This window comes from Mastomys coucha, unplaced genomic scaffold (assembly GCF_008632895.1).
Source record: "Mastomys coucha isolate ucsf_1 unplaced genomic scaffold, UCSF_Mcou_1 pScaffold1, whole genome shotgun sequence".
Taxonomy (NCBI): Eukaryota; Metazoa; Chordata; class Mammalia; order Rodentia; family Muridae; genus Mastomys; species Mastomys coucha.
Genome location: NW_022196891.1, coordinates 75,269,765 through 75,293,023, shown reverse-complemented (window position 1 = coordinate 75,293,023; position 23,259 = coordinate 75,269,765). Strand labels below are relative to the sequence as shown.

Here is a 23,259-nt window from a genome sequence, read left to right as displayed (position 1 = left end):
GAGTACTTCAACCCACAGCTGTTGAGGTGGGAAGGCCTACCTTTCTGTGGACCACATGTTCTGCTGGGCAGCCTATATAAGGGACATGGGAGAAGGAAGCGCTCTCTTTTTGCCTGCTTGTTCTCAACCTTGTTAGCAAGTCCATTCCTTTACTGGCATTAGAGTCCACTTCTTTGGGATTCTGGTATAGACTGAAGACCAAATGAGAAATCCAGCCTGATAGACTGACAGCTACTGGATTCTTGGATGTTCCATTCATAGGCAGTCATTGTTGGATTAGCTAGACTACAGCCCAGCTATAAGTCATTCTAATAAATTCATATATGACATGTATATATTATATGTATATATATACACAAATATATATAAACACAATTAGTTCTGTAAAAACATTGAAATTTTTATCTGAAAATTAAATTCTCTAGCTTTCATGTGCTTGAAATTTAGGGCAGATGCATCTCTAACTTTTAAATTTCTCAGCTCTCTGCTTCCTGAAGATCAGAAATCTCCTGAAATAGATCAGTTTTAAAATTCCTCAACATTGATTCATCTATTTAACATATACATGAATTTGTTTAACATATACAGATATATTTACCTATAGTTGATGTGTATATATGTATATGAACATAGTAGATATCATATACATGTATATACGTGTATATAGTACATGGATATTATGTATATGTGCATACATATATATGCATATATAGATAATATGTATATTGTGATATGTATGATATAGACATATCATATATATACAGAGAGAGAGATTCTAAAGGTTCTGTTACTCTACAGAACCCTGACTAATGTACAAGGAGATGCTGAGATATGTTTTGGAGACTACAGTATGTTAACAAAACAGAGGGGCCAAGAAAGACACTGCTTTCCACCCACAGCAGGCAAATGTGGAGGAGAAGGTTGCTGAGGATGCCTCCCCAATAAAAAACACAATCCTATCTTAGTTTTGAAACATTAATCAATAACACAGGACTTTTTTTTTTTGAGACACCTTTTTACCTTTCCTGTGTAATTAAATTCTCTATAATTCTATGCAAGTTAGAATTCAAAGAACACAGACCTTTAAATAGTTTCTTTCTTCCCAGCTCCCACTGACGATCCTAGATAGCTCTGACTTAATATCAAAGGCAGGGTAACCTATGTGCAGTAAGTTCACACTAGCCCTTCCGCGTCACAGCTGCTGGCTTTTATAATATCCTATACAGACAGAGATTACTTAAGCAAGCTGCTAATCTTAGAATATTAAACAGATGAATCAATGTTGAGGAATTTTAAAACTGATCTATTTCAGGAGATTTCTGACCTTCAGGAAGCAGAGAGCTGAGAAATTTAAAAGTTAGTGATGTATCTGCTCTAAAATTCAAACACATGAAAGCTAAAGAATTTAATTTCCAGATACAAGATGCAATGTTTTTACAGACTAATTGTGTGGGGGGGTAAATAAGTGGGTTTTGTGATGCTTTGATGATTTAGGTAGGTTTTTCAGATTCCTAATACATATTAAAACACAGATTCTCTGTTCCTGATCTTCAGTCTCACATCTTTTCTGTTTACTAGGCACACACTGATTCTTTTTTTTTGTTTTTTTTGTTTTTGTTTTTTTTTTTTTTTTTGGTTTTTCAAGACAGGGTTTCTCTGTGTAGCCCTGGCTGTCCTGGAACTCACTCTGTAGACCAGGCTGGCCTCGAACTCAGAAATCCGCCTGCCTCTGCCTCCCAAGTGCTGGGATTAGCGTCCTAGCTTCCTCCTAGTGTCTTGCTGTCTTTCCCAGCACATTCCAGCTTTATGAGTAAACATTTAAACCAGTCATCTGAAACAAGAACTTAGGGGTTTGTGTGGTGTGATCAGGAGTCACAGGAAAAAAACAGGCCTTTCTCCTCATTTTCTATTCAAAAGCTTTTAAAATTCTAAAGTAGAAAAACAATGTTTTCTTAGAACTTAGAACTTCTTACTAAATACACCAAAATAGTAATAAGAAACTGATGCTATTACTGTGATTTGTGTCTGAAATCTTCCCACAGGCTCATGTTTTCCACCCATTAGCTAACTGGATTTACCTAACACTATGTGGGGAAAGCCATGGAACCTTTAGAGAGTGAAGCCTGGTGGACATCGGTGGCTAGGGTGTCCCTGTGAAGGTTGCACCCACACCTGCTTCCACCTTCTCTGGCACACCATGAACTGAGAGGCTCCACCAGGCTTTTTTCTGGCCACAGTGGACTGGAACCTTCTAAAACAGTGGTTCTCAACCTGTGGATGGTTACCCCTTTGGCAAACCTCTAGCTCCAAAAAATATTTACACTATGATTCATAACAATAGCAAAATTACAGTTATGAAGTGGCAAGGAAGATAATTTTATGGTTGGGAGTCACTAAAGCATGAGGAACTATATTGAAGGCCAGGGTCACAGCAGGAGGAAGGTGAGGACTACTGCTCTAAAACCATGCACCCAGCAAGTCTTTGCTCCCTCAGTCTCTGTCAGGTACTGTGGTCACAGCATGCAAAACAACTAAGAGTTGCCAAGGTTCTGCTATCTGAGCAACAGTCCTCCTAAGTTTAAACTACTTGACCTTTACAGTGTTTTTCCATTGAAAGCTGGCTTGTGCTATATTATTTAATGTACCTTTGAGATAGACTCTGAAGCAGGCATTACTATGGAGAGGTTGATAGTCATAGAAATGAAGTGGCTTGCCCTGTTCTAGAACTAGCTGCCTTCCCAATCCCCTGCACACTCAGAGACTCCTAAAGGAAAAGCGTCTTTAATATAGCACTCACGCAGCCCTGACCGATGCTCAAAGAGAAGCTGGCCCTGAATCCATAATCTGACTAAGTTACACAGATCTTACAATGCTTCTGCATCTCATACTTGCTGTTGTCCTTAAACCTCTCTCAGGTCCTGGCCCCATGTTCCACTTTGAACAATTTAAACAGAGATAGGAGAATGCAAGTCTGGTCACTTGGACAGATGGGAGATTCACACAGCAAACACATTTCCACAATTATTCTTACTATTTCTTAAGTACAGCAATGTTGTTCCTTTTGAGTAGTTGCTACCCAGGTTCATCTTGTCCATCTGGCATAACTGTGCTTTTAACGACAAAGTGGTTGTGACCCTGTGCCACCCCTTGAACTGCCCCTTAGAGGTATGTTCTTTGATATGGGATGAGCCTAATGGCCAGTTCTAAGTCAGTTTTCTCCTTTTGCTATAGAAATAGAGTCTAACTGAAGATCAATCTTGGTAAATAAATGTTGGATAAACTTTTTAAAATGTAATTATTTTATGTATATAAGTGTTCTGTCTTCACACATACCAGAAGATGGCATCGGATCTCATTACAGATGGTTGTGAGCCGCCATGTGTTTGCTGGGAATTGAACTCAGGACCTCTGGAAGAGCAGTCAATGCTCTTAACCACTGAGCCATCTCTCCAGCCCCTGGAGAAACTTTCTTAACATCCCTAAACTTCAATCACGGTAAAAGTTTTTCATTCCTACAGTTCCTAGCAAGTCTGCTGAGTATAGTGCTTATCTTCTAGTCATATTGGAGACACTCCTTTAGCTAAATTCCACCTTGTGTAACTTAATATTTCCTAAGCAAGCTTATTAGTAAACCCTTTGTAGCATCAATTTTACTACTTCAAGTTTATCTGCATCAACCTAAAATCCCAAACTCCTTCTTTTAACACAGCATTGATAAACAAGAGCTCTGCCGAGTATAAGGAACAAGAAGATAGGACAAATTTTACTTCTTTGCTTTTCTTTCTCATCCCTTGTTAATATTCCAACAACCTCCCACTCCCCCCAAGCAAAGAAAAGCAACTCTTTTAGAGGTTTCTCCAGCTGGTGGTCCAGGCAACTTTCTTCCCCTGAAGGTCTCTCTTCGTTCAACTAAAACTTTCACTTAGTGTTCAATCAGAGATCTTTCTGGAAAGCAGAATGCAGAATGCCACTCCCTGGGCATTCACGTTCAGCCACGCCTCCTTCCTTCTCCTAGCCTTGGCTCATTCTGTTTTGGATTAAGCTGCTACACTAGGTCCCAAAGAACAGACTTAAAAGAAAAAATGGAGTCACCCATAATAAAGTTAAACACAGCCACAGAGTTCCCCAGGAAACCCAGTTTCAATGGGCTCGATAATAGAATCTTTCTGTTCTAATCTTTGGGAGGGAGGGGACACCTGGAGTAATCAACTTGTTAATGATTCTCCTGTTGTGTAGCCTCTCTTTGTGAGGAAGGCGGAACCACCAGTCTCCTCTAGTTATAAATGCTTACCCATTTCAATTAATCTATAACCACGAAGGAAAACCAATCAAAATCATTTAACTAAAGTGGTTAATTTTTGTTATTATGAATAATAATTTTTAGAATTTTAGACTGATTAATATTCTTACTAACCAGATTAAAATTGAAGGACTTTATTATCTTGCCCATTGAAACTGGCTTTCCTGGAGAATTTCTGTTTGGCAATGTTTAACTTTATCACGGGTGGGGCTGGAGAGACGGCTCAGCTGGTAAGAGAACTGACTGACCTTCTGAAGGTCCTGAGTTCGGATCCCAGCAACCACATGGTGGCTCACGACCACCCGTAATGAGATCTGATGACCTCTTCTGGTGCTGTCTAAAGACAACTACAGTGAATTACATCAGAGCGAGTGGGGCCAGAGTGAGCGGGCCAGCAGAGGTCCTGAGTTCAATTCCCAGTAGCCACACACATGATAGCACACGGCCATCTATACAGCTACAGTGTACTCATACACATAAAAAATAAAAAATAAAATAAATCTTAAAAAAAAATCTTTATCACAGGTGACTCCATTTTTTTCTATTTAAGTCTATTCTTTAGTCTCTTATGATGATGATGTGTTCTGAAGCTTAGTTTTATTTCCTCAAATAAATAAAAACTACAGTCTCTCTGCATACTCTGTGAACCAACACTATTATTAAATACATTTGTTACTGTTCTTTCTCCACATGGTCAGATGTTCTTGTCTTCACTGACCTATTTTCAACTACTTTACAAACTCTCAACAGTTGCCTTCACAACTTGATCAAAATGCTTCCAGGTTCCACTGGTTGACTTATGTCCACTTATGTTAGAATAGAACACTCTCCAACAACACCCTCAGTAATTTAGGGAATTTTCAGTTTGAGGTAAGGGTTCTTTTGGTTTGCTTTGTTCATTTGTTGGTTGGTTGTTGGTTGGTTTGCTTTACAAGTTCTAGAATCAGCTCAGTGACACTTCCTCAACCACGTACCTACCTCTGCAATGAAATCATGCAGTTCTCCTTCAGTCAGACAGCATCCTAATGACCTGATAATTGTCCCAATCTCTCTAGGAAAAAAAAAATGTTGTGAAAAGTTTTAGAATGTAAATTCTGGAGAGGCAACTGTAGTATAAATTATCAAATAATTATCTAAACTATTTCAGATCACAGGTAACTTAGTAAACCACCTCACTTAAGTATTGGCTCACAAACACATGAGAAACTTCCTGGGAATAGAAAAAGGTACGAAAGAACCAAGATGGCCCAAGCAAATCAAGCCCTGACTAGATCAAAATCTCAAAGCTGGAGAGAAGGAATCAGGACAAGATGGGGGTAGGAGGAAGGAATGCCTGCCACCTGATGGCTGGCTTTAACTGTTGTTTAACTCTGATGGAGAAAGAAAGAAAATATAGGTTAACCATTTAGTACGCTGATACACACCAGCACAATCTGACTGTAGTCTTGCACTGTGGTAGCCTGGGGGCTGCAGGAGGAAGAAGAGATAGGCTGGGTTAAATTTTACCTCACTCTGCTTGTGCTCATGCTTGTATCAGTTGAATACTGTCCTCTTATCTTGAAAAAGCAAATGCTTACAAAGCTATCTGTAGAAATAGTTGACCATGCTTGCTGAAGAAAGAATGTCCCAATGGCTACCCACATCTGCTTCTGAACTACAATAGAACTACAATAGAAACATCTTTTCAGTGGTCATGAGACCCAGAGACCACCCTCACAAGGTCCACACAGACAGGAATCCCCACATTGTTGCTCAAACTATAAAACCTGTAAGAAACCGTGGGATGGAATCAGACATTGCAAAACAGTAGCTTTGGTCTATGCCCACTGCACTTGAAAATCTGAAAGCTCTGGATAGATAGATCTACAACAGTGTTCTGTCACGGGAAAGTAGAAATGGGGCTGGACATGAGTCTATTACTCCTTAAAGATAGAAAAGTATATGAAAAGGATAGAGCCCCCTTTTCTTCCTCTGGAGACAACAATGAAGGCAGCAATGTGAACTACTGCCTCTACTATGTATGATAAGAGCTGGGTTTGTGCCGGGCAGTGGTGGTGCACGCCTTTAATCCCAGCACTTAGGCAGAGGCAGGTGGATTTCTGAATTCGAGGCCAGCCTGGTCTACAGAGTGAGTTCCAGGACAGCCAGGGCTCCACAGAGAAACCCTGTCTCGAAAACAACACCATTTTAAAGAACCTGACCTAAGTTTGAACTCAGGTAAACTAACAGGCCGGTACTTAGCATTAGTTTCCAAGTTGCCCCCCCCAAACCTGAACCTAGCTCCAGTCTCTAGGCTTACCCCCCAAAAGACCCGTGACTCCAGGTTATTCACCAACAGATCCATATCCCCAGGTTGCAAGCCAACCCCCCGGCCTAACAACCACCAATGCAGAGGGAAGCAGAAAGCCAGCCAGTTATGTTAAAGGCCATGGTAGCTCTCCAATTAGATGCTTAAACACTCTCCCCTCCCCCCCCCCACACACTCTTAGCTTGTAGCCCTCTATAAAGTCTTGCCACATAGACATTTGGGGCTCCTCTCTCTACCTGCTTGTTGGTGGTGAGCTGAGAGGCCCAAGCTTGACTAGAATAAAGACCCTGCTGCGAGTTGCATTAGATAGGCCTCCTGTCTGTTTTGGGGGAGATCTCTAACACTTCCCTGGCACTACATAACCTGTTTAGAAATTGTTCTTTGGAGGCAGGCAGATTTCTGAGTTCGAGGCCAGCCTGGTCTACAGAGTGAGTTTCAGGACAGCCAGGGCTACACAGAGAAACCCTGTCTCAAAAAAAAAACCAAAAAAAAAAAAAAAAAGAGCTGGGTTTGGGTTTGTAACTGACTGGTTGAGCACAGGGCTTGTGTCTTGAGAAGCAGAAGTGTCTGGCTCTCTGAAGATGAGTAGCATGCCCTGCTAAATGGCAGACAGACATATGGCCAGAGAAAGCAGCTCACTAAGAGTTACTGTCAGTGGCAATGCACTGAAAGCAATGCAGAAGGTGGCTGATAGGAAGAGAGGAGGGGAGACAAGGAAGGGACAGGAAGGTGACATTTAAATGCCAGTCTTTCTAAATGTTTCTCTAGATAGTAATGGAGTGAGATGAATCTATTTCAAGAGCTCTCCATGCGTGAGGCCCTGGGTTCAAATCTGCACACCAGCAGGGATGGAAAGTCCCCAAGTCCACGTGGTGGGAAGAAAGGGCAATTGCAGCAGATGCCCTGATGACTCAGAGCTTCCCTTGTTTCCCACAGCCTGAATGAAACACAGAGACTAAGCAATCCCCATACTACTCTCACACAGTCCTGGTGCCAGGGACATGGGAGCACAGCAGAAGGGGCCAGGTGGGCATCGCAGAGCTCCAGATGGCTTCTAGATGGGCTGGGATGCTGGCCACTGTGAGGAACTCAGGCTGCTGATGCTGCAGCCCTAGAAAAGTGATGCCACCAGGGCTGGGAAGCAGAGAAAAGAGACCACAGGCAAGAGAAGGGCCACCCACCAGGCCTCTGCCCTGAAAGAGAAGGTGGCCTAGGAAGAAAGAAAATTGAAAAGATGTAGGAATATGCCAAAAGAGATGTAAACACCAAATGTGGCAGTGCACACTTGTAATCCAAAGCATTTGGGAAATGGAGGCAAGAGAAGCAGCAGGAGCTCAAACCCTCTCCCACACAGCAAGTTCAAAGCCAGTCGAGGCTACATGAGACCCCATCTCAAAAACAAACAAAAGAAGATGAAAATGTAGTTTCAAGAAACACAAAACAGAAATGTCAACAATGAGGACAGAGTTCAGAAGTAATCAAAAGAAATGAGTCAGGAACTACAAAATGAAACAAAATTATGCAATAAGAAAGTCATCATGGGAGAGTCTTCCAAGAAAGGGAAATAAAATATAGTGCTATAAATGGATAAAAAGGGAAATACAAGGATTACATGGGGTGGGGGAAGGGAGGACAGAGTAGAGGAGGGAATATGGGGGTAAACTACTAACATTATAAATACCTTTTGAAAAGCTACTTGAAAATCTACTACTGTAAATATGTACGTGTATAAAAGGAATTTAAATAGTCACTATATTATGGAGGGGGGACAATACCACAGTAGATATTATTTGTTGCCAAATAAAACTTTCAGTAGCAAGAATGGGTTACGTCTTTATGAGTCACAAGCCAAAGGGGTCCCAGAGGCTCCCCAAAACCCACGGCTATTTCCAACTTGATGGTAAGATGTTATTGCTGAAGACACCACACATTTATGTCATAGAAAATGGAGAAATCTAAGTGGTACTCAACTAAAAGATTCACCCTATTCGCTAGTGTTCACAGTGCTAGAAGATTCTAAGCACAGCACCAGAAGAGAAATCTCATCAAACTCAATCTCACCCAGCTACAAACCCTGTGAGCTTTAGTGATGACCTGCTCGCAAGATGTGCTCGCTGATTCAATAGTGGCATAAATGTTATGAGATTAACCGCCCACTTTTTGGGGGGAGCAGGGAAGCTTAAGGCCCACTCAAGTCATGGGTCTTCTGGAAAACCTATCTCTATTATTTTGCTAAATGGGCATAGGAATAAAATGATTCCTAATGATATATTGGTATAACCCCTATGTCTTTTTTTTTTTAAAGATTTATTTATTTTATGTATATGAGTACACTGTAGCTGTCAATCAGATACACCAGAAGAGGGCACCAGACCTCATTACAGATCGTTGTGAGTCATCATGTGGTTGCTGGGAACATGTGGGCTCAGGACCTCTGGAAGAGCAGTCAGTACTCTTAACCACTGAGCCATCTCTCCAGCTCCTACCCCTATGTCTTAGTTAGGATTCTATTGCTGTGAAGAGACACCATGACCACAGCAACTCTTATAAAGGAACACATTTAGTTGGAGCTGGCTTACACTTTAGAGGCTCAGTCCATTATCATCGTGGCGGGAAGCATGGCAGCATGCAGACAGACATGGTGCTGGAGAGGGAGCTGAGAGTTCTACATCGCAATTAGCAGGGAGCAGAAAGAGAGAATGCCACTGGACCTGGCTTGGGACATACTTCCTCCAACTAGGCCACACTCCCCAATAGTGCCACTCCTTATGAGTGTATGGAATCATTTTCATTCAAACCACTATACCATAGATCAGTAAACTACTGCTCAGTCTTCAGCAGCGGAGCCTCTTGCAGTAGATGGTAATATATGCAAAGACAGACCGCAAGACAGTATGCAGAGAGCGAGGATTTGGAGTACTCAGTCCTAAATGGGATCTTTGTCTCACCCTTCTGTAGAGAGTCGGGGCTCCATGTGGAAAGGGGTGGGAGTGGGGTTAAAGAGGAAAAGGTGGTGAATAATAGCATTTTCCAGACACAAGAGGAGAGATGCACATAGGAACTCACAGACACTGTGACAACATTTCCAAGACTTAGACAGCTCAAACTGACAAAAAGCCCAATGCAAAAGAGAGGAAGTGGGCACAAAGTACCACTCCTAGCAGGAGCACCTATTCAAAAAGGAGAGCTTCAGGGTTCGGGGAAATCAGTCTTCTTCAACGGAATCTACTCATCTACCCAGTAAAGAATGAGTCTATTGCCGGGCGGTGGTGGCGCACGCCTTTAATCCCAGAACTTGGGAGGCAGAGGCAGGTGGATTTCTCAGTTCGAGGCCAACCTGGCCTACAGAGTGAGTTCCAGGACAGCCAGGGCTACACAGAGAAACCCTGTTTTGAAAAACAAACAAACAAACAAACAAACAAAAAACCCTCTTAACCTTAAACCTATTTTAGGGGACAGAGGATTTGAGACAGTGTCTTGATATATAGGTCTGGCTGTCTTGGAGCTTAGTTATATAGACCAGGCTGGCCTTGAACTCACAGAGATCTGTGTCAGCCTCAGCCTCCCAGGTGTGAAGATTAAAGGTGTGTGCCATTACACCTGGCTCCTTCGACCTATTTTTAATGAGCCAGGCATGGTGGGCCATACCTATAATTTCAGCACTAAGCAGGCTGAGATAGAAGATTACTACAAATTCAAAGCCAACCTAGTCTATGTAGCTAGTTTTGGCATAGCCAAGACTACATAATGAGACCTGGTCTCAAAAACCGAAATAGCAACAATATAAACCTATTTTTGTGTGTGAACATAAAGACAGAGGCCAGAGGTCTGTGCCAGATACCTTCCTCAATTTCTCTCTCCCTTATGTTTTGATACAGGGTCTCTCACTGAACTGGAGCTCACTAGTTGACTAGCCTGGCTAGCCAGTAAGCCCCAGAGAGTCTCTTGGCTCTGCCTGCCCTACTGGAATTACAACAGTCACTGCCGCATCTAACTTTCTATTTGGGTACTAAGGATCCAAACCTAGAACCTCAGTCATGCAAGCCTGTCTACATAGCCATCTCACTGGTCCAATCAGACCTTTTAATATCATTAGAATCATTAAGGCCCTTTTAAATTTTATTTGTATTTTGAAAGAGTCTTTTTATGCTTTCCCCGAACTCAAAGCAATCCTGTCTCAACTTCTTATGTGCTAGGATTATAAACATGGACCATTGTGCCCATCTAATATTTAAAACTTCTTAGGATAGGTATGGTAGCATACATCTGTAATCCCAACACTGGAGAGGCAGGAAGACTGTCATGAGTTCAAGACCAGCCTAGTCGATACAGTGAGTTTCAGGCCAGCCAGGATTAAATAGTGAGGCCCTATCCAAAAATAACAATAAACAACAAATGCTGTAGAAACAGGCACTTCTGTTTGGGGTGTTTTTTGTTTGTTTGTTGTTTTTTGAGGCAGGGTTTCTCTGTGTAGCCCTGGCTGTCCCGTAACTCACTCTGTAGACCAGGTTAACCCCAAACTCAAACTCAAATATCTGCTTGCCTCTGCCTCCTGAGTACTGGGATGAAAGGTGTGAGCCACCATGCCACATTTGTTTGATTTTTTAAAAAGATTTATTTACTTATTTTCATGTGTCTCTGTGTATGACTATGTCACATGCATGTGGATACACATGGAGGCCAGCTGAGGGAATTAGAGTCCCTGAGTTGGAGTTCAGGCGGTTGTGAGCTCCAATATGAGCTCACATCTTGGTTCAATATGTGTGCTGGTCCAGTCGGTGTGTGGTCCATAGGAGTGCTGGGAAGCAAACCCAGGTCCTCTGCAGGAGTGGCCTTAACTGCTGCATCACCTCCACTGCCTGACTCCTTGAAAACATGTTTAAATGATTTCTAATATCTAGTTTTTAACAATGGCTTCAGAACACTTTTCTAAACTGGCTCCTGCAGCGGTCACTGATATTGTGGCCCCTGCTATTTCAAATAGCTGACGCAGGAGCCTGTCTGTATACACGTTCATTTCCTCCATTGACTAGACTGGCTAGAACCAACCCTCTTAGTAATCTACCATGCAAAGAAAGCAGAAATCAACAAAAATCTTATTTATATTTTTTAAAGTTTTTAAAAATATTATTTTCTTCTCTATAACTCTGTCATGGGATTTTTAATAAACTGACAAATGAAACAACTATTTTATATAAATGTTTTAAAATATGGAAACTTTCATGTATACATAGAAATACATAGAGTCCTTATATTGACAAATACAAACACGCTCTAAAGACTTCTAAACAGAAGAATTTGTTTCTGCATTTATATCATACAGAAAGCAATGTTATTTAGACAACAGGTCATGAAGAGCAACCCAACAGAAGCATGGGATGGCTTCTTGATAGACATTCAACGGGTGTAGTATCCTACTGCGGACGCAGGGTGGCACCAGTGCCATTGAGCTAGACTATGAGTCATCCATAAGGGCAGTCAAGGTCAGAAAAGAGAAGAGAGAGGAGAAAAGAGACTGAGGACATCTGATGCAATTCTAAGGGGCAAAAGACAGCAAGCCCGTTTATCCCTCTATTATACAACTGTTGTTACACTAAGTATCAGTAAGCATAACACAATTTGGAAATTTCTAGAACAAAGCAGAATTTTGGAAAATGGGTTCCATTCATTTAACAATCACTTACTGAAGACTGCTGTGCTGGGTACTTACTGAAGAGCAGAGAACAAAACAAAGGCCCTGCCTTCTTCCCCTACGAGGCATTTTTCCTAGATCCAAGTTATTTTGAAACTAAATAATAAAATAAATATAAAACAAGGGCAAATTCTCTGTTCCAAACAGCCTCAAAGGCCTTTCTGACCAACTGAAGAGCCTGTAGGAGAGCAGACTGGAGAGCTGTAGGAGATCAGATTTGAGAGCTGTAGAGGGAACAGACTGGAGAGCTGTAGAGGGAGAGCAGACTGGAGAGCTGTAGAGGGGAAGAGACTGGAGAGCTGTAGGGGAGCATACTGGAGAGCTGTAGAGGGAGAGCAGACTGGAGAGCTGTAGAGGGAGAGCAGAGAGTCCCTAGCTCTTAATTGCTGCAACGCTACTCCTTCTTAGTCTCTGTGCTAGAGGTCACAGTCCCAAAAAGAACTCTGGGCTCTGTAAGAATCCGTAAGTTAATGACACAGCGAGTTTTGCTCAGTGCTGTGACTGCGGTGGGAAGGAGAAGGAGGAGGAGCCCCTGTTCTCGCTTTGGAGCTTACTACTGGGAGGAACAGAGCACAAACATAAATGAGCACAAGCTAATTTTAGTCAGCGATAAGCGCTATGAAGAAACCGCATCATCATTGCTGCTTTTGTGCCTGTATTAGCTTGCTGAAGCTACCTCGAGAAAGTATCACACGGTGTGGGGGTGGGGCATGGGGGATAAACAATGTCAGCAACTTCTTTTCTCACAGCTCTGAGGGCTGAAGTCTGGGCTGTGGTTTCACCCTAAGCTTCCAGGCTGAACTTGCAGAGAGAGCCCTTGCTATGGCCTCACGAGGGCATCCCTCTGAACACAGACTCCCCATCATCTCTCCTGATGTAAGCCAGTGGTAAGCCACCTGCCTGCCATGCACAGGGTGAGAGAACCACAGAGAGCAATCACCTTTGTAAACACCTGACCTGCAGATAAACTCACCTTTTGAGCTAGCAGATATTAAGATTTTGAAACATTCCAAGACAGGTACAGGCAATGATTTGTGTCTTCATCGTTGTTGTTGCTGTTATTGGTAGTAGTAGTTAAGATCTCGAAAGTACGGCCAACAAAAGCAGTGATGGGCAAATGGAATTATACCAAACTGAGACTTTCCACAGCAAAGAAAGACGACAGATGAAGAGACAAGTATAGGATAGAGGAAATATTTGTAAACTGCATATCTCAAAAGGGATTAATATATAGAAAATATGATGAATTTGAACAACTAAAAAGTCTCTGGATTTAAAAAAAAAAGCCAATGATCTGAACAGACGTTTTCTAAGATGAGACATACATATGAAACAAACATAACAAACATATGAAAATATGTCCAATGTCACTACTTAACTAGGGAATAAGTCCAGACCACAATGAGATATCATCACTCCTCAGAATGGCAATTAACCAAACCCTGAGAAGTACAAATGCCGGGGAGGGGAGGAGACTGACAGACTATTGATGGGAGTGCGTCCATATGGAGAACACTGATCATCCCTTTCAAGACTAAACTGGAGATACTATGTGATTGAGCCATCCTGCTTCTGCTACCTTGCTGAAGAAAATATGTAAGCATCTCAAGGAGATACCTGCACAGGTACTCCTGTTTACTCCAGCATGACACACAACAGCCAAGATAGGAAATCAAGTATGGTAAGTCAGCAGGTGAGGCCTAAAGGGAACACACACACACACACACACACACACACACACACACACACACACAGTGGCAGCCTATTTGCTGGGTTTTTTAAGTTGAATTTATCACTTGCAGCAGCAAAGTAGATGTAATTGAAGGTCATTAAATAAAACAAATCAGGCAAAGAAATACAAAGATATATACTTTCACTCATGTACAAAACCTAAAAACATTGATCCCATAGAGGAACAGATCAGAATAGTAACTGCTCGTAAGAAGGGGGAGAATATTGGTAGTGACAGGCCTGGAAATCAAACATTAGCATACAGTAAGATAGGAGGAGGAAGCTCTGAACCTACAGCCAGAACAGTGACTACAGTTTCAAGACCTTGATATGTTGCATGAAGATCTAGAAGAAAGGAATTTAAAAGACAAGATCAGCATGTAAGATGGAAGTGTTAATTAACATTAACAATTGATCAATACCTGTTGTGTACATGTTTACAATTATATCATGTGTACCCTATTAACATACAAATTATCATGTATCAATTTAAAAGAAAAGGGCATCTCAAAGCATGAAGTTTAGGGACAGCAATGCAGCCATAGCAATAAGATGGCTTTTCACACCCTGCTGCCAGGGTGCTGCTGACCACAGTCCTCCAGCCTGGGCCACTATACTAACCTGAAAGTTGATATTCTGCATCCCTCTCACCAGCCACCCTTTCCATTCTCCTCACGGCAAACTTTCTACACTAGAATCCCATCGCATCATTCCCTGCTCGCTTAAAAAGCCCCAGTGGCACTGGTGCACACTCCTTTTCACTGCCAGAATGATCTCTGCAGGCCTAGCCTCCTTCATGATGGTACTGCACTCTAAACTGCATGCTAACCACCCTCTCTCTGCTTTCCCCAACATGCTAAGGCCACTTCCCGACAGGACCTTTGGATGTCCTTGCCACTAATTCTTCATATAACTATTTCTAGTCTTTCCTTCTCTCGCCCCGGGATGCTCCCCCTTCCTCTCCTCCTTGTGTATGAGAGTGAATATGAGTGTCCTGCCTCAGAGGCAGAAGAGATGGCTATGTCCTCCCTCTTCTCCAAGGCACGTACTGGGATCCTGTGAGAGCAGCAAATGTTAGCCACTGAGCCATTTCTCAGCTCCTGTAATATGTTTTGATATCAAATAAAGCTACGCCGGCCTTCTTGCTCTTTTTCAAGAGTTCTCTGACTATTCTAGCTTACTTTTTCATATGTACAATAAAATTCACTTGTTAAGTTACAGAAAATGTTCATTTCCATTTGTGCTGAATTTATGTTAATTTAGGATGAGTTGACACCTTTATTATTTCAAATTTTCTATCCCTCAAGTGGCTTCCTTCCATTTGTTCTATTTTTATATCATATGGATTTTCCTATGATATGATTTATATATTTCTTGATGCATTTTTGTATATAAACTCAATATTTTATTGCTATCATAAATGGGTCTTATCTTCCATTATATCATCTAACTGGGCACTCTTTATAAAATATACAGCTCCTGGGGCTTGAGAGATGGCTCAAAAGTTAAGAGCACTAACTGTTTTTCCAGAGGACCCAGATTCAATTCCCAGCACCCACATGGCAGCTCACAACTGTCTATAATTCCAGTTCCAGGGAATATCATACAGACATAACAACAATCCATAGAAAATAAAATAAAATAAATAATTTTTTAGAAAATGAGTATTTGGCTCCTGATTTCTGTATATTAATTTATTTTTAAACATTAATTTGTCTCCATTTGTAAGTGTGAGGTGGTGGGTGCAGGAACACGTGTGCCAAAGAGAAAAGGAGAAGGTTGGAGGATGGGTGGCTCAGGAGTCTGGTCTCTCTGGCCACTCTATGTGTGGGACCCAGGGATTTCTCTCAGGTTGTCAGTGCCTCTCCCTGTTGAACATGTTACCAGCCTTCTGTACAAGAATCTTGCTACTTTACTAAAATTCATTTTTCTTTGCAATAGTTTTCTTATCCATTCTCCTGGATTTTCTAGATATTTGGTCATATATCATATATCTACAAATAGTTTTTTTTTTCTATCTGTTCTACCCTATTTATTGAGACTTTAAAATTATGAAGGTATGTTGAATTCTGTCAAATGCCTCCTATCTACAAGAAAGATCATGATTTTTATTCTTAGGCATACTAATATGATGTGCTACATTAGTAAATGTACAACAAAGTAATACATTTACTGGACCTGGTTCCTCTGCAAGGACTGTACAGTCCCTTAACCACTGAGCCACCTTTCCAGCCCTTTTCAGTTGACTTTTTAAATATGCTTTTGAGATTATAATATAATTACATTATTTCTCCCTTGTTTCTTCCCCTCTTGTTCTCTTTCAAATTCATGTCCTCTTTTTTCTTTGTTGTTACAGACACACAGACACAGACACACACAGACACACACAGACATACGTTCCTAATACATAAAAACACAACCTGCTCAGTCCATTTAATGTTGCTTGTATGCATGTTTTCAGGTCTGACCATTTGGCATTAGATAAGCAGTTGGTGAGTGCCTCCCTGGGGAAGACTACTTCTCCACCCTCAGCATTCCTCTCAGCTGTGGTTCTCTGCCTATGGCTGAGGTCTCTCGAGCACCACCCCACCCATGTGGTTTCTATACTGGTCTCCAAACTAGGAAAGTAAAAAGTGGCCATTGCTGCAGGTGCGAGGGAGAGAAAGACAGAATGGAACAGCAGGGTGCAGGTGCTCTGATGAGGGAAATGGGAAAAACCAAGAGGACATCAGAAACAGCTTGTCAGCTCAGGGGGAAAGATCGGTAAGAACTGGGGCTGTAACTCTATGCCACAGTGTTTACCTACCATTCATGAGGCCCTCCATCAAATTCCTAGCCTAAAAGGAAAGGAGGGGATGAAGAGGGAAAGAGAGACTTGCTGATAAGTCCACCCAATTTGATATGTGCCTGAAGTGGCACATCACCTTGCCCCATGGTCCATTGACATACTCCGTTACACAGTCTACTAGACTAGACCACAACCCCCCTGCACCCCCCTCCGTTCCCCTGGTCTGTCTCTGAGGTGCTAGCATTCATGGCTAGCACAACTGGAAAGGAATTGTAAGAAACCAATGAGTTCACCACAAAGTTCCAACTGCTGGTCTAGAAATGGGGTCAGAATGTCAATTGGCTTAACTACCGAGCCAGGTTTTGGGAGGTAATTATATCACAAAGGAAGCAAGGTCCCTGTCAAATCCATGGTCCTCTGTTAACGGTTTCTACCTGTACAGATTGCTGCATTTTGTGATGTTTGATCTGTCACCCCAGACACAACTGAATGGACCAGAGGTGGCTACTTAACCCTGAGGTTACACGTCTCTAACAGCCTTCAGGAGAGGACTCTGAACTCTAGCACAAGCTCTGCTTCACAAAGGCCCGCTCTGCAGAATACTAATATGTACTCAAAGGGGTATTTCCTTTTTCTTCTCTGGAAATCTTGGAACAAGACACACAGAGGGTACACGTGGGGAGGAGTAGCAGAGAAGGCAGTCAGCAAGATCCTAAGACCGCAGAAGCCATGAGTGAACAGGCAGAAGGGGGAGGAGGCAGGCAGTGGAAACCTGGCAGTAGCAGGGAAGAACCTGGAAGGGGCTGTCACCAGCATGTTAGCTGAGCAAAGTCTATGTGCAGTCACAACAGTGATGTGTGTCCCTGAAGCCTTTCAAAGACAACACACACCAACCTGGGCCATGAAGCTCAAGGGCCACTCAAGTGAGTTTTCCTTTTTCTTTCTTACATGGGGGGGTTGGGAGGGAGGAGACAGACAGAGACAGACTGACAGACAAGTTAAGTGAATGCTACAGTGTGAACAGGCTACCTTGTAGGTAAAGAATAATTAATAAGATAACTTAAAGAAATACAAGGAATTTTGCAAATATTGATTTCCTTATCTTTTATAGTGAAAAGCTAAATGGTATCTTCTATATTTGAATCAGTTCATGTGCCTACAGTCTCCTAAGATCTTTGTTTCTAATCTTAATGATGTCTTATATGACAAACAGTTGAGACGCCACAATTTCTTTCATGGAAATTACATTTTTTTTTTCATTAATTGAATTGTTTTGAAACAAGGTCTTATGAAGCCAAGCTAGTCTAGAACTTATGGGCTGAGGATGACTTTGGGCTCCTAACCCTCCAGCCTTCCAAGTGCTTTGATCACAGATGTGAGCCACCATGTCCTACTCAAGCAAATTATTTTTATTTTTAAAAAGCATGCTTTATGATCATATACCTCTAGTCCACTATTCATCCTAAGTCCTAGTGACAAACTAAGGCACAATGCTACTGAAGTTCACCATGGGGGACTAAAGGGAACCTCAAAGTCTGCTCAAGATACCCCAAGACCAACTTCTCAGCACAAGAGACTCATTCGCCCCAGGGGGACAGAGGGCAGGGAATTAGAGCCGAAGACAAGAGAGGAATAAGGAGAAGGGGAAAGGAACAAGGGAGAGGGAGAAAGGGGACAAGGGAGAGGAAGGGATACGCAATATTTGTCCAGGAGTGGAACAAAAGAGTACCTCTAGATAGAGAGGAGACAGATATGGCCCGTAGGCAAATGGCGGTTTATAAATGCAAAAGGAGGAATCCCCATGTTAGGGTGAGGTGTTTAATTTTAACTGGGCATGTTAGTTAGGTGAGCCAAAGGGGGCTTTTGATCGCTGGACTTCAATGCTTTGATAGCTAGACCTTGGTAGTCAGCTTCAGAAGGAGGAAGTGGCCAAATAAGGGAATGGACCTTGGTGCCCTGCTTTAGGAATGTAAACAAAACGGTTTCAGCAAGGCAGAGGGGATCCAGGCGAAAGGGCAGAGCCTGCCAGAGCCGTGTTTGCCATGCTCCCTGCCAGAGCCGTGTTTGCCATGCTCGGATTGGCTTGAGTCCTTCAGGGACCAAGGAGCTCACCAGTCTTACAGAGCAATGGGTGAAGGGTTACAGGCAGGAGCCTGGGAGACCCTAAAGCAACTACACCACCCAGCACCCAGCACGGATGATGACTCCCACACAGCTGTGTAGATGGAGTTCCCTCCCCAGAAACCCTAAGGTCATATGCAGTTAGGGCAGAACTACATACAACAGGTTGGGGGTGGGGGGGGTCTCATGACCTGCTCCCTCCTTCCAAGAGAGAAGATTGTACTTCTCCTGTAAGAGCTGACATAAGGTCAACTGTAATACCAAGAGAGCAGCCAGTTACTACTGAAGCACAGAGCCAAAACACCTGGGAATGGCTAGAAGGGAAAAGACCAGCCCTTTGCTCCACAGTGGGAGCATGTCCTATCTTTTTTTTTTGGTTTCTTCGAGACAGGGTTTCTCTGTATAGCTCTGGTTGTCCTGGAACTATGAAGTAAAAGCAAAACACCTCTAGTTAATGGTATTAAAATATCTGCCCAGTATTTTCCAAGGAACTAGGTTTCAAACCCTAATTTAAAAATGAAAATGAAAATAAAATACTTTATTACTCAAAGCATAAAACAACACAGAAATAAGTTAAAATTTCAGTTAAGGTATTAGTACATATAGCACAACATTTTTTTACCGTATTAAATAGAAGAAAAAAGTCTGAATTGTTTACTTAAAGAATATAAAGTGGGCTGGGCACGGTGGCTCATGCTTCTAATCATCACACTTAGGGAGCAGAGGCAGGTGGATCTCTGTGAGTCTGAGCCCTGCCTAAGTTACACAGTTACTTGAAGGCCAGCCTGCACTACCTTGAAGGCTAGCCTGCACTACAGAGTAAGACTGTCTCAAAAGGAAAAAAAAAATAGCATAAGGAGTCAAGTTTAAAGGCTGAAGTCATCCATGTTACTATTCAAATATGCTTAGCATTAATATTTTAGTGCCAAAACCAATGCCTATTCTCTTAAAAACTATCTTTGTTTAATAAAGTAGACTAAGTTATAAGAACATACACTTTCCCTCAGGGCTTCAGTTCAATTATTTTAATTTTGAATGGGGGAAAGTTGCAGTCCATAAACATATCTCTTCTTCCTAAATCGGCCCTTTCACCAAAAAGGCTGGCACATCCCTGCTGCATGGGGTGTGGGGGCTCCTTTCACTCTCACTGTCAAGAAAATGGAAGGCAGGAGACAAGCCCAGGGATCTTCGAGGGGCTGGGATGGGAGAATGAGGGCATGCTCCCAAGCACAGCCCGAGACTCGGAACTGGAGAAGCCCTAGTGTGACACTGAGCAAAGCATAGACTTGTCACCTGTCTCCAAAACCAGAGGTGCCAAACCTTCACACAGAGCTAAAAACATTAACATGAGGTGGTGGGATACCTAGCTCCTGGATGTCAATCACAGGATGGCTGGACTGCCAGAGAGCAAAACTTAAGCAACTGCATTTCCCTCTTCTCCTCTGTCTCACAAAGCTGTGATAGGCCTGGGGTGTAACTCAGCAGGAGAATGCTTGCCTGGTATGCACAAGGTCTTGGAATCCATCCCCAGAAACGACAACCAGACAGACACAGCTAAAGTGATTCCCTCCCTGACTTTTCTAGCAGTACTTCTCTCCTGGCAGGAAGAGAACCATTCAGATTCAAGGACAGGTCAGTGGACAAGAAGTGTCCATCATAATCTCATCTATCTAATTGCAAAGAAGAGCTGCAAGCTCCATGCTACTCATCAAGCCCTGGAATCAGCACCGTCCCTGACCATCATTTTCCCAAAGGACCCAGATGAGGCTCAGGACTCTGAGCTGCCCTCCACACTTTCACTGCAATGGCTGAACACAGACTCATCTGCCCATGATGGTTAACCTCAACTATCATCTTGATAGGATCTAGAATCAACTAAGAGATAAGACCTGAGCCTGCTGTGGGATAAGATGAGAGCAGCTTCCGGACATGCCCGTGAAGGCTAACCAGCCAGGAAGATTCTACAAGAAGAATCCTGGGTTCCAGGACTGACCAGAAAGTGAGCTGAGCTTCATACTTCTCTCTCTCTCTGCTTCAGGACTATGGACATAATGTGACCAGCTGCTACCTCAATCTCCTGCCACCATGACATCCCTGCCATGACAGGTCGTACTCTCAAACTATGAGGCAAACAACCCCTCCCTTACCTGAAGGTACTGTTTCTGCAAGACAAGTAACCAGCCAAGCCCACTACAAGTAAGGTGCTAGAGGGCAAACTCAAGTCTATCTTCCACCGTGTCCGTCAAACAGGCTTATACACAAAACTAGAGGACAAAACGAAACTTCATAACGTCTCATATGTTAACATGAAGACATGAAACTTGTTACTTTGGCTAATCTCAGACCATCAGGTATGAGAAACTAAGCAATGCATATAGTTACAACTTATGACTAAAGTCTCATAGTGTGCATTCAGTTTGGCGCAAGTCTGAAGCCCTTGGGCCCTGGCTAGTACAGGAAGAGATGGATAGCCTGGTTATAAACGGTTCCTTGCTGTACTTTAGACTTCTCCTCACTGCTTTGCTGGCCTTAGTACTAAAAGCTCTTGATACTATAAACCCATGAAATGACCCTCACTTTGCCTGGCCTCCTGGGAGAATGGAATCCTGGCTTCCTATACTGAATTTGGCACAAATCCCACAATTTCTGCTAGTCTCCTGTGTGATTTCCTCAGCCTTCCCCCAACACTCCAAAATACATAGCCAAGGCTGCCTTCAAATTCACAGTTTCCCTGACTCTAGCACCTAAGTGCTGCACTTACAGGTTGCACCGCCACACCTGTATTCTACCCCAGCCCTCCCAATATTCAGCATGTCTTTCCATTTCTCATGCTCTGTTTAGCCCATTTTTATCTTACTTGGGAAGTATAGTATTCTATAAATATAACTCTTCTTTGTAACATGTAGCTTGATAAGACACATCTATTTACTTTTTATATTCTGTTTTTTAATAGTGTGTGTGTATGTGTGTGTGCTATAGTTTATGTAGAATCTGTGGTGTGTCTGTGTGTGAGCACAGGTGTACATGCAGTCAGAGGTCAGGAGAGGACACACCAGGTCTCTTCTTCTATAGGTTTCTTTATTCCCTTGATACAGGGTCTCTCCCTGAACCTGAACTTGCTGTTCAGCTAGACTGACTGGCCAATGAATTCCTGGGACCTGCTTTGTCTCTGCCCTCCAATGTGGGGTCAGAAGTTTGTGTGGCCATGCAGTCTTTACGTCAGCAATATGGACCCACACTTGAGCTCTCGTGCCTGCACAACCAGCACTCTGACAAACTGAGCCATCTCCCCAGCTCATATTTGTATATTTTTAAGTGCAAATTCCATCTGCTCACTAAACAGAGACTTACTGAGTACCACATGTGGCATCACTAAAGCTGTGAGGAAGCTCAGCTTACTCAGTTCAGTCTATGGGTCAGACTAGACAATGCAAACAGAGCCTCTCCACTAGACTACAAAGAATAGGGAACAGAATTTATCTTAAAGTGATAGCAAAAACACAGAGTATAAGAAAATAAATAAATAGCACACTAAACTTAGTACAGTACAAAAAAAAAGAGGAGAGAACATCCCCTTTCTATTTATGAATTTTATCTACAATTTAGAATTATAACAATGAATATTTCCAAACCTCACATCTACTGTATTATTCGATTCGTGGTCAAACACTTCAAATGCATCTTTGATCTTCTTATGAAGATCTGCAACTATTGCCTCTGCAAAAGATAAAGGAAACAAAATCCTTTAATTATTAACTCAAAACAAAAATCTCAATAACCTAACTAGAAATCTTTTGGGGGTTTTTCTTTGTTTTTTTTCTGACCATCCATCCATCTGTCCGTTTTGAGGCAGGTCTCACTATCTCCATATATAGACCTAGCTGTCTTTCAGTCTCAATGCAGACTCCAGGCATGTGCCATCATGCCTGGCTAAAGCAGAAAGCTAAATGAGGAAGAACCTGAAGGAGTCCTTCTTGGTCTCCTTGAGAAATCACATGCCATGTTAACTCCCCGAGGAAATGCAAAGAAAGCTAAGCATGGGAGGGGCTGCTCTGGCATGCTCCCTTGTGCTGAGGAACTCATGGCACCAAACATGTTTTTGTGTGTAAGAATGCATACATGCTCGTGAGACAGAGAAATAAGGAGGGAGGGAGAGGGGAGGGAGGGATATCACCATCAGGTATCTCCTTCAAATCTGACAACTTAGTTTTTGAGACAACAATTAGAGCTCACTGTTTCAAATAGATTGGCAAGCAATCCCCCAGAATCAGCCTGCCTCTGCCCACCGCCCCCAACCCCCCCACTCTGCCTGCCTCTGC

The 23,259-nt window shown here is 42.5% G+C and overlaps 1 protein-coding gene across 3 annotated transcripts in view; it reads right to left on the bottom strand.

Moving 5' to 3' along the window:
* Efcab2 (EF-hand calcium binding domain 2) overlaps positions 1 to 23,259 on the bottom strand; it is a 73,834-nt gene that overhangs the window by 17,761 nt on the left and 32,814 nt on the right. For 2 of the 3 annotated variants that reach the window (XM_031390945.1, XM_031390947.1), the window contains exon 2: positions 5,279 to 5,351. In XM_031390945.1, coding sequence (XP_031246805.1) covers positions 5,279 to 5,351 — 73 coding nt within the window. Of the gene's footprint in view, positions 1 to 5,278; positions 5,352 to 22,572; positions 22,658 to 23,259 lie in introns of all 3 variants that reach the window. The other variant, XM_031390946.1, reaches the window with a different exon arrangement.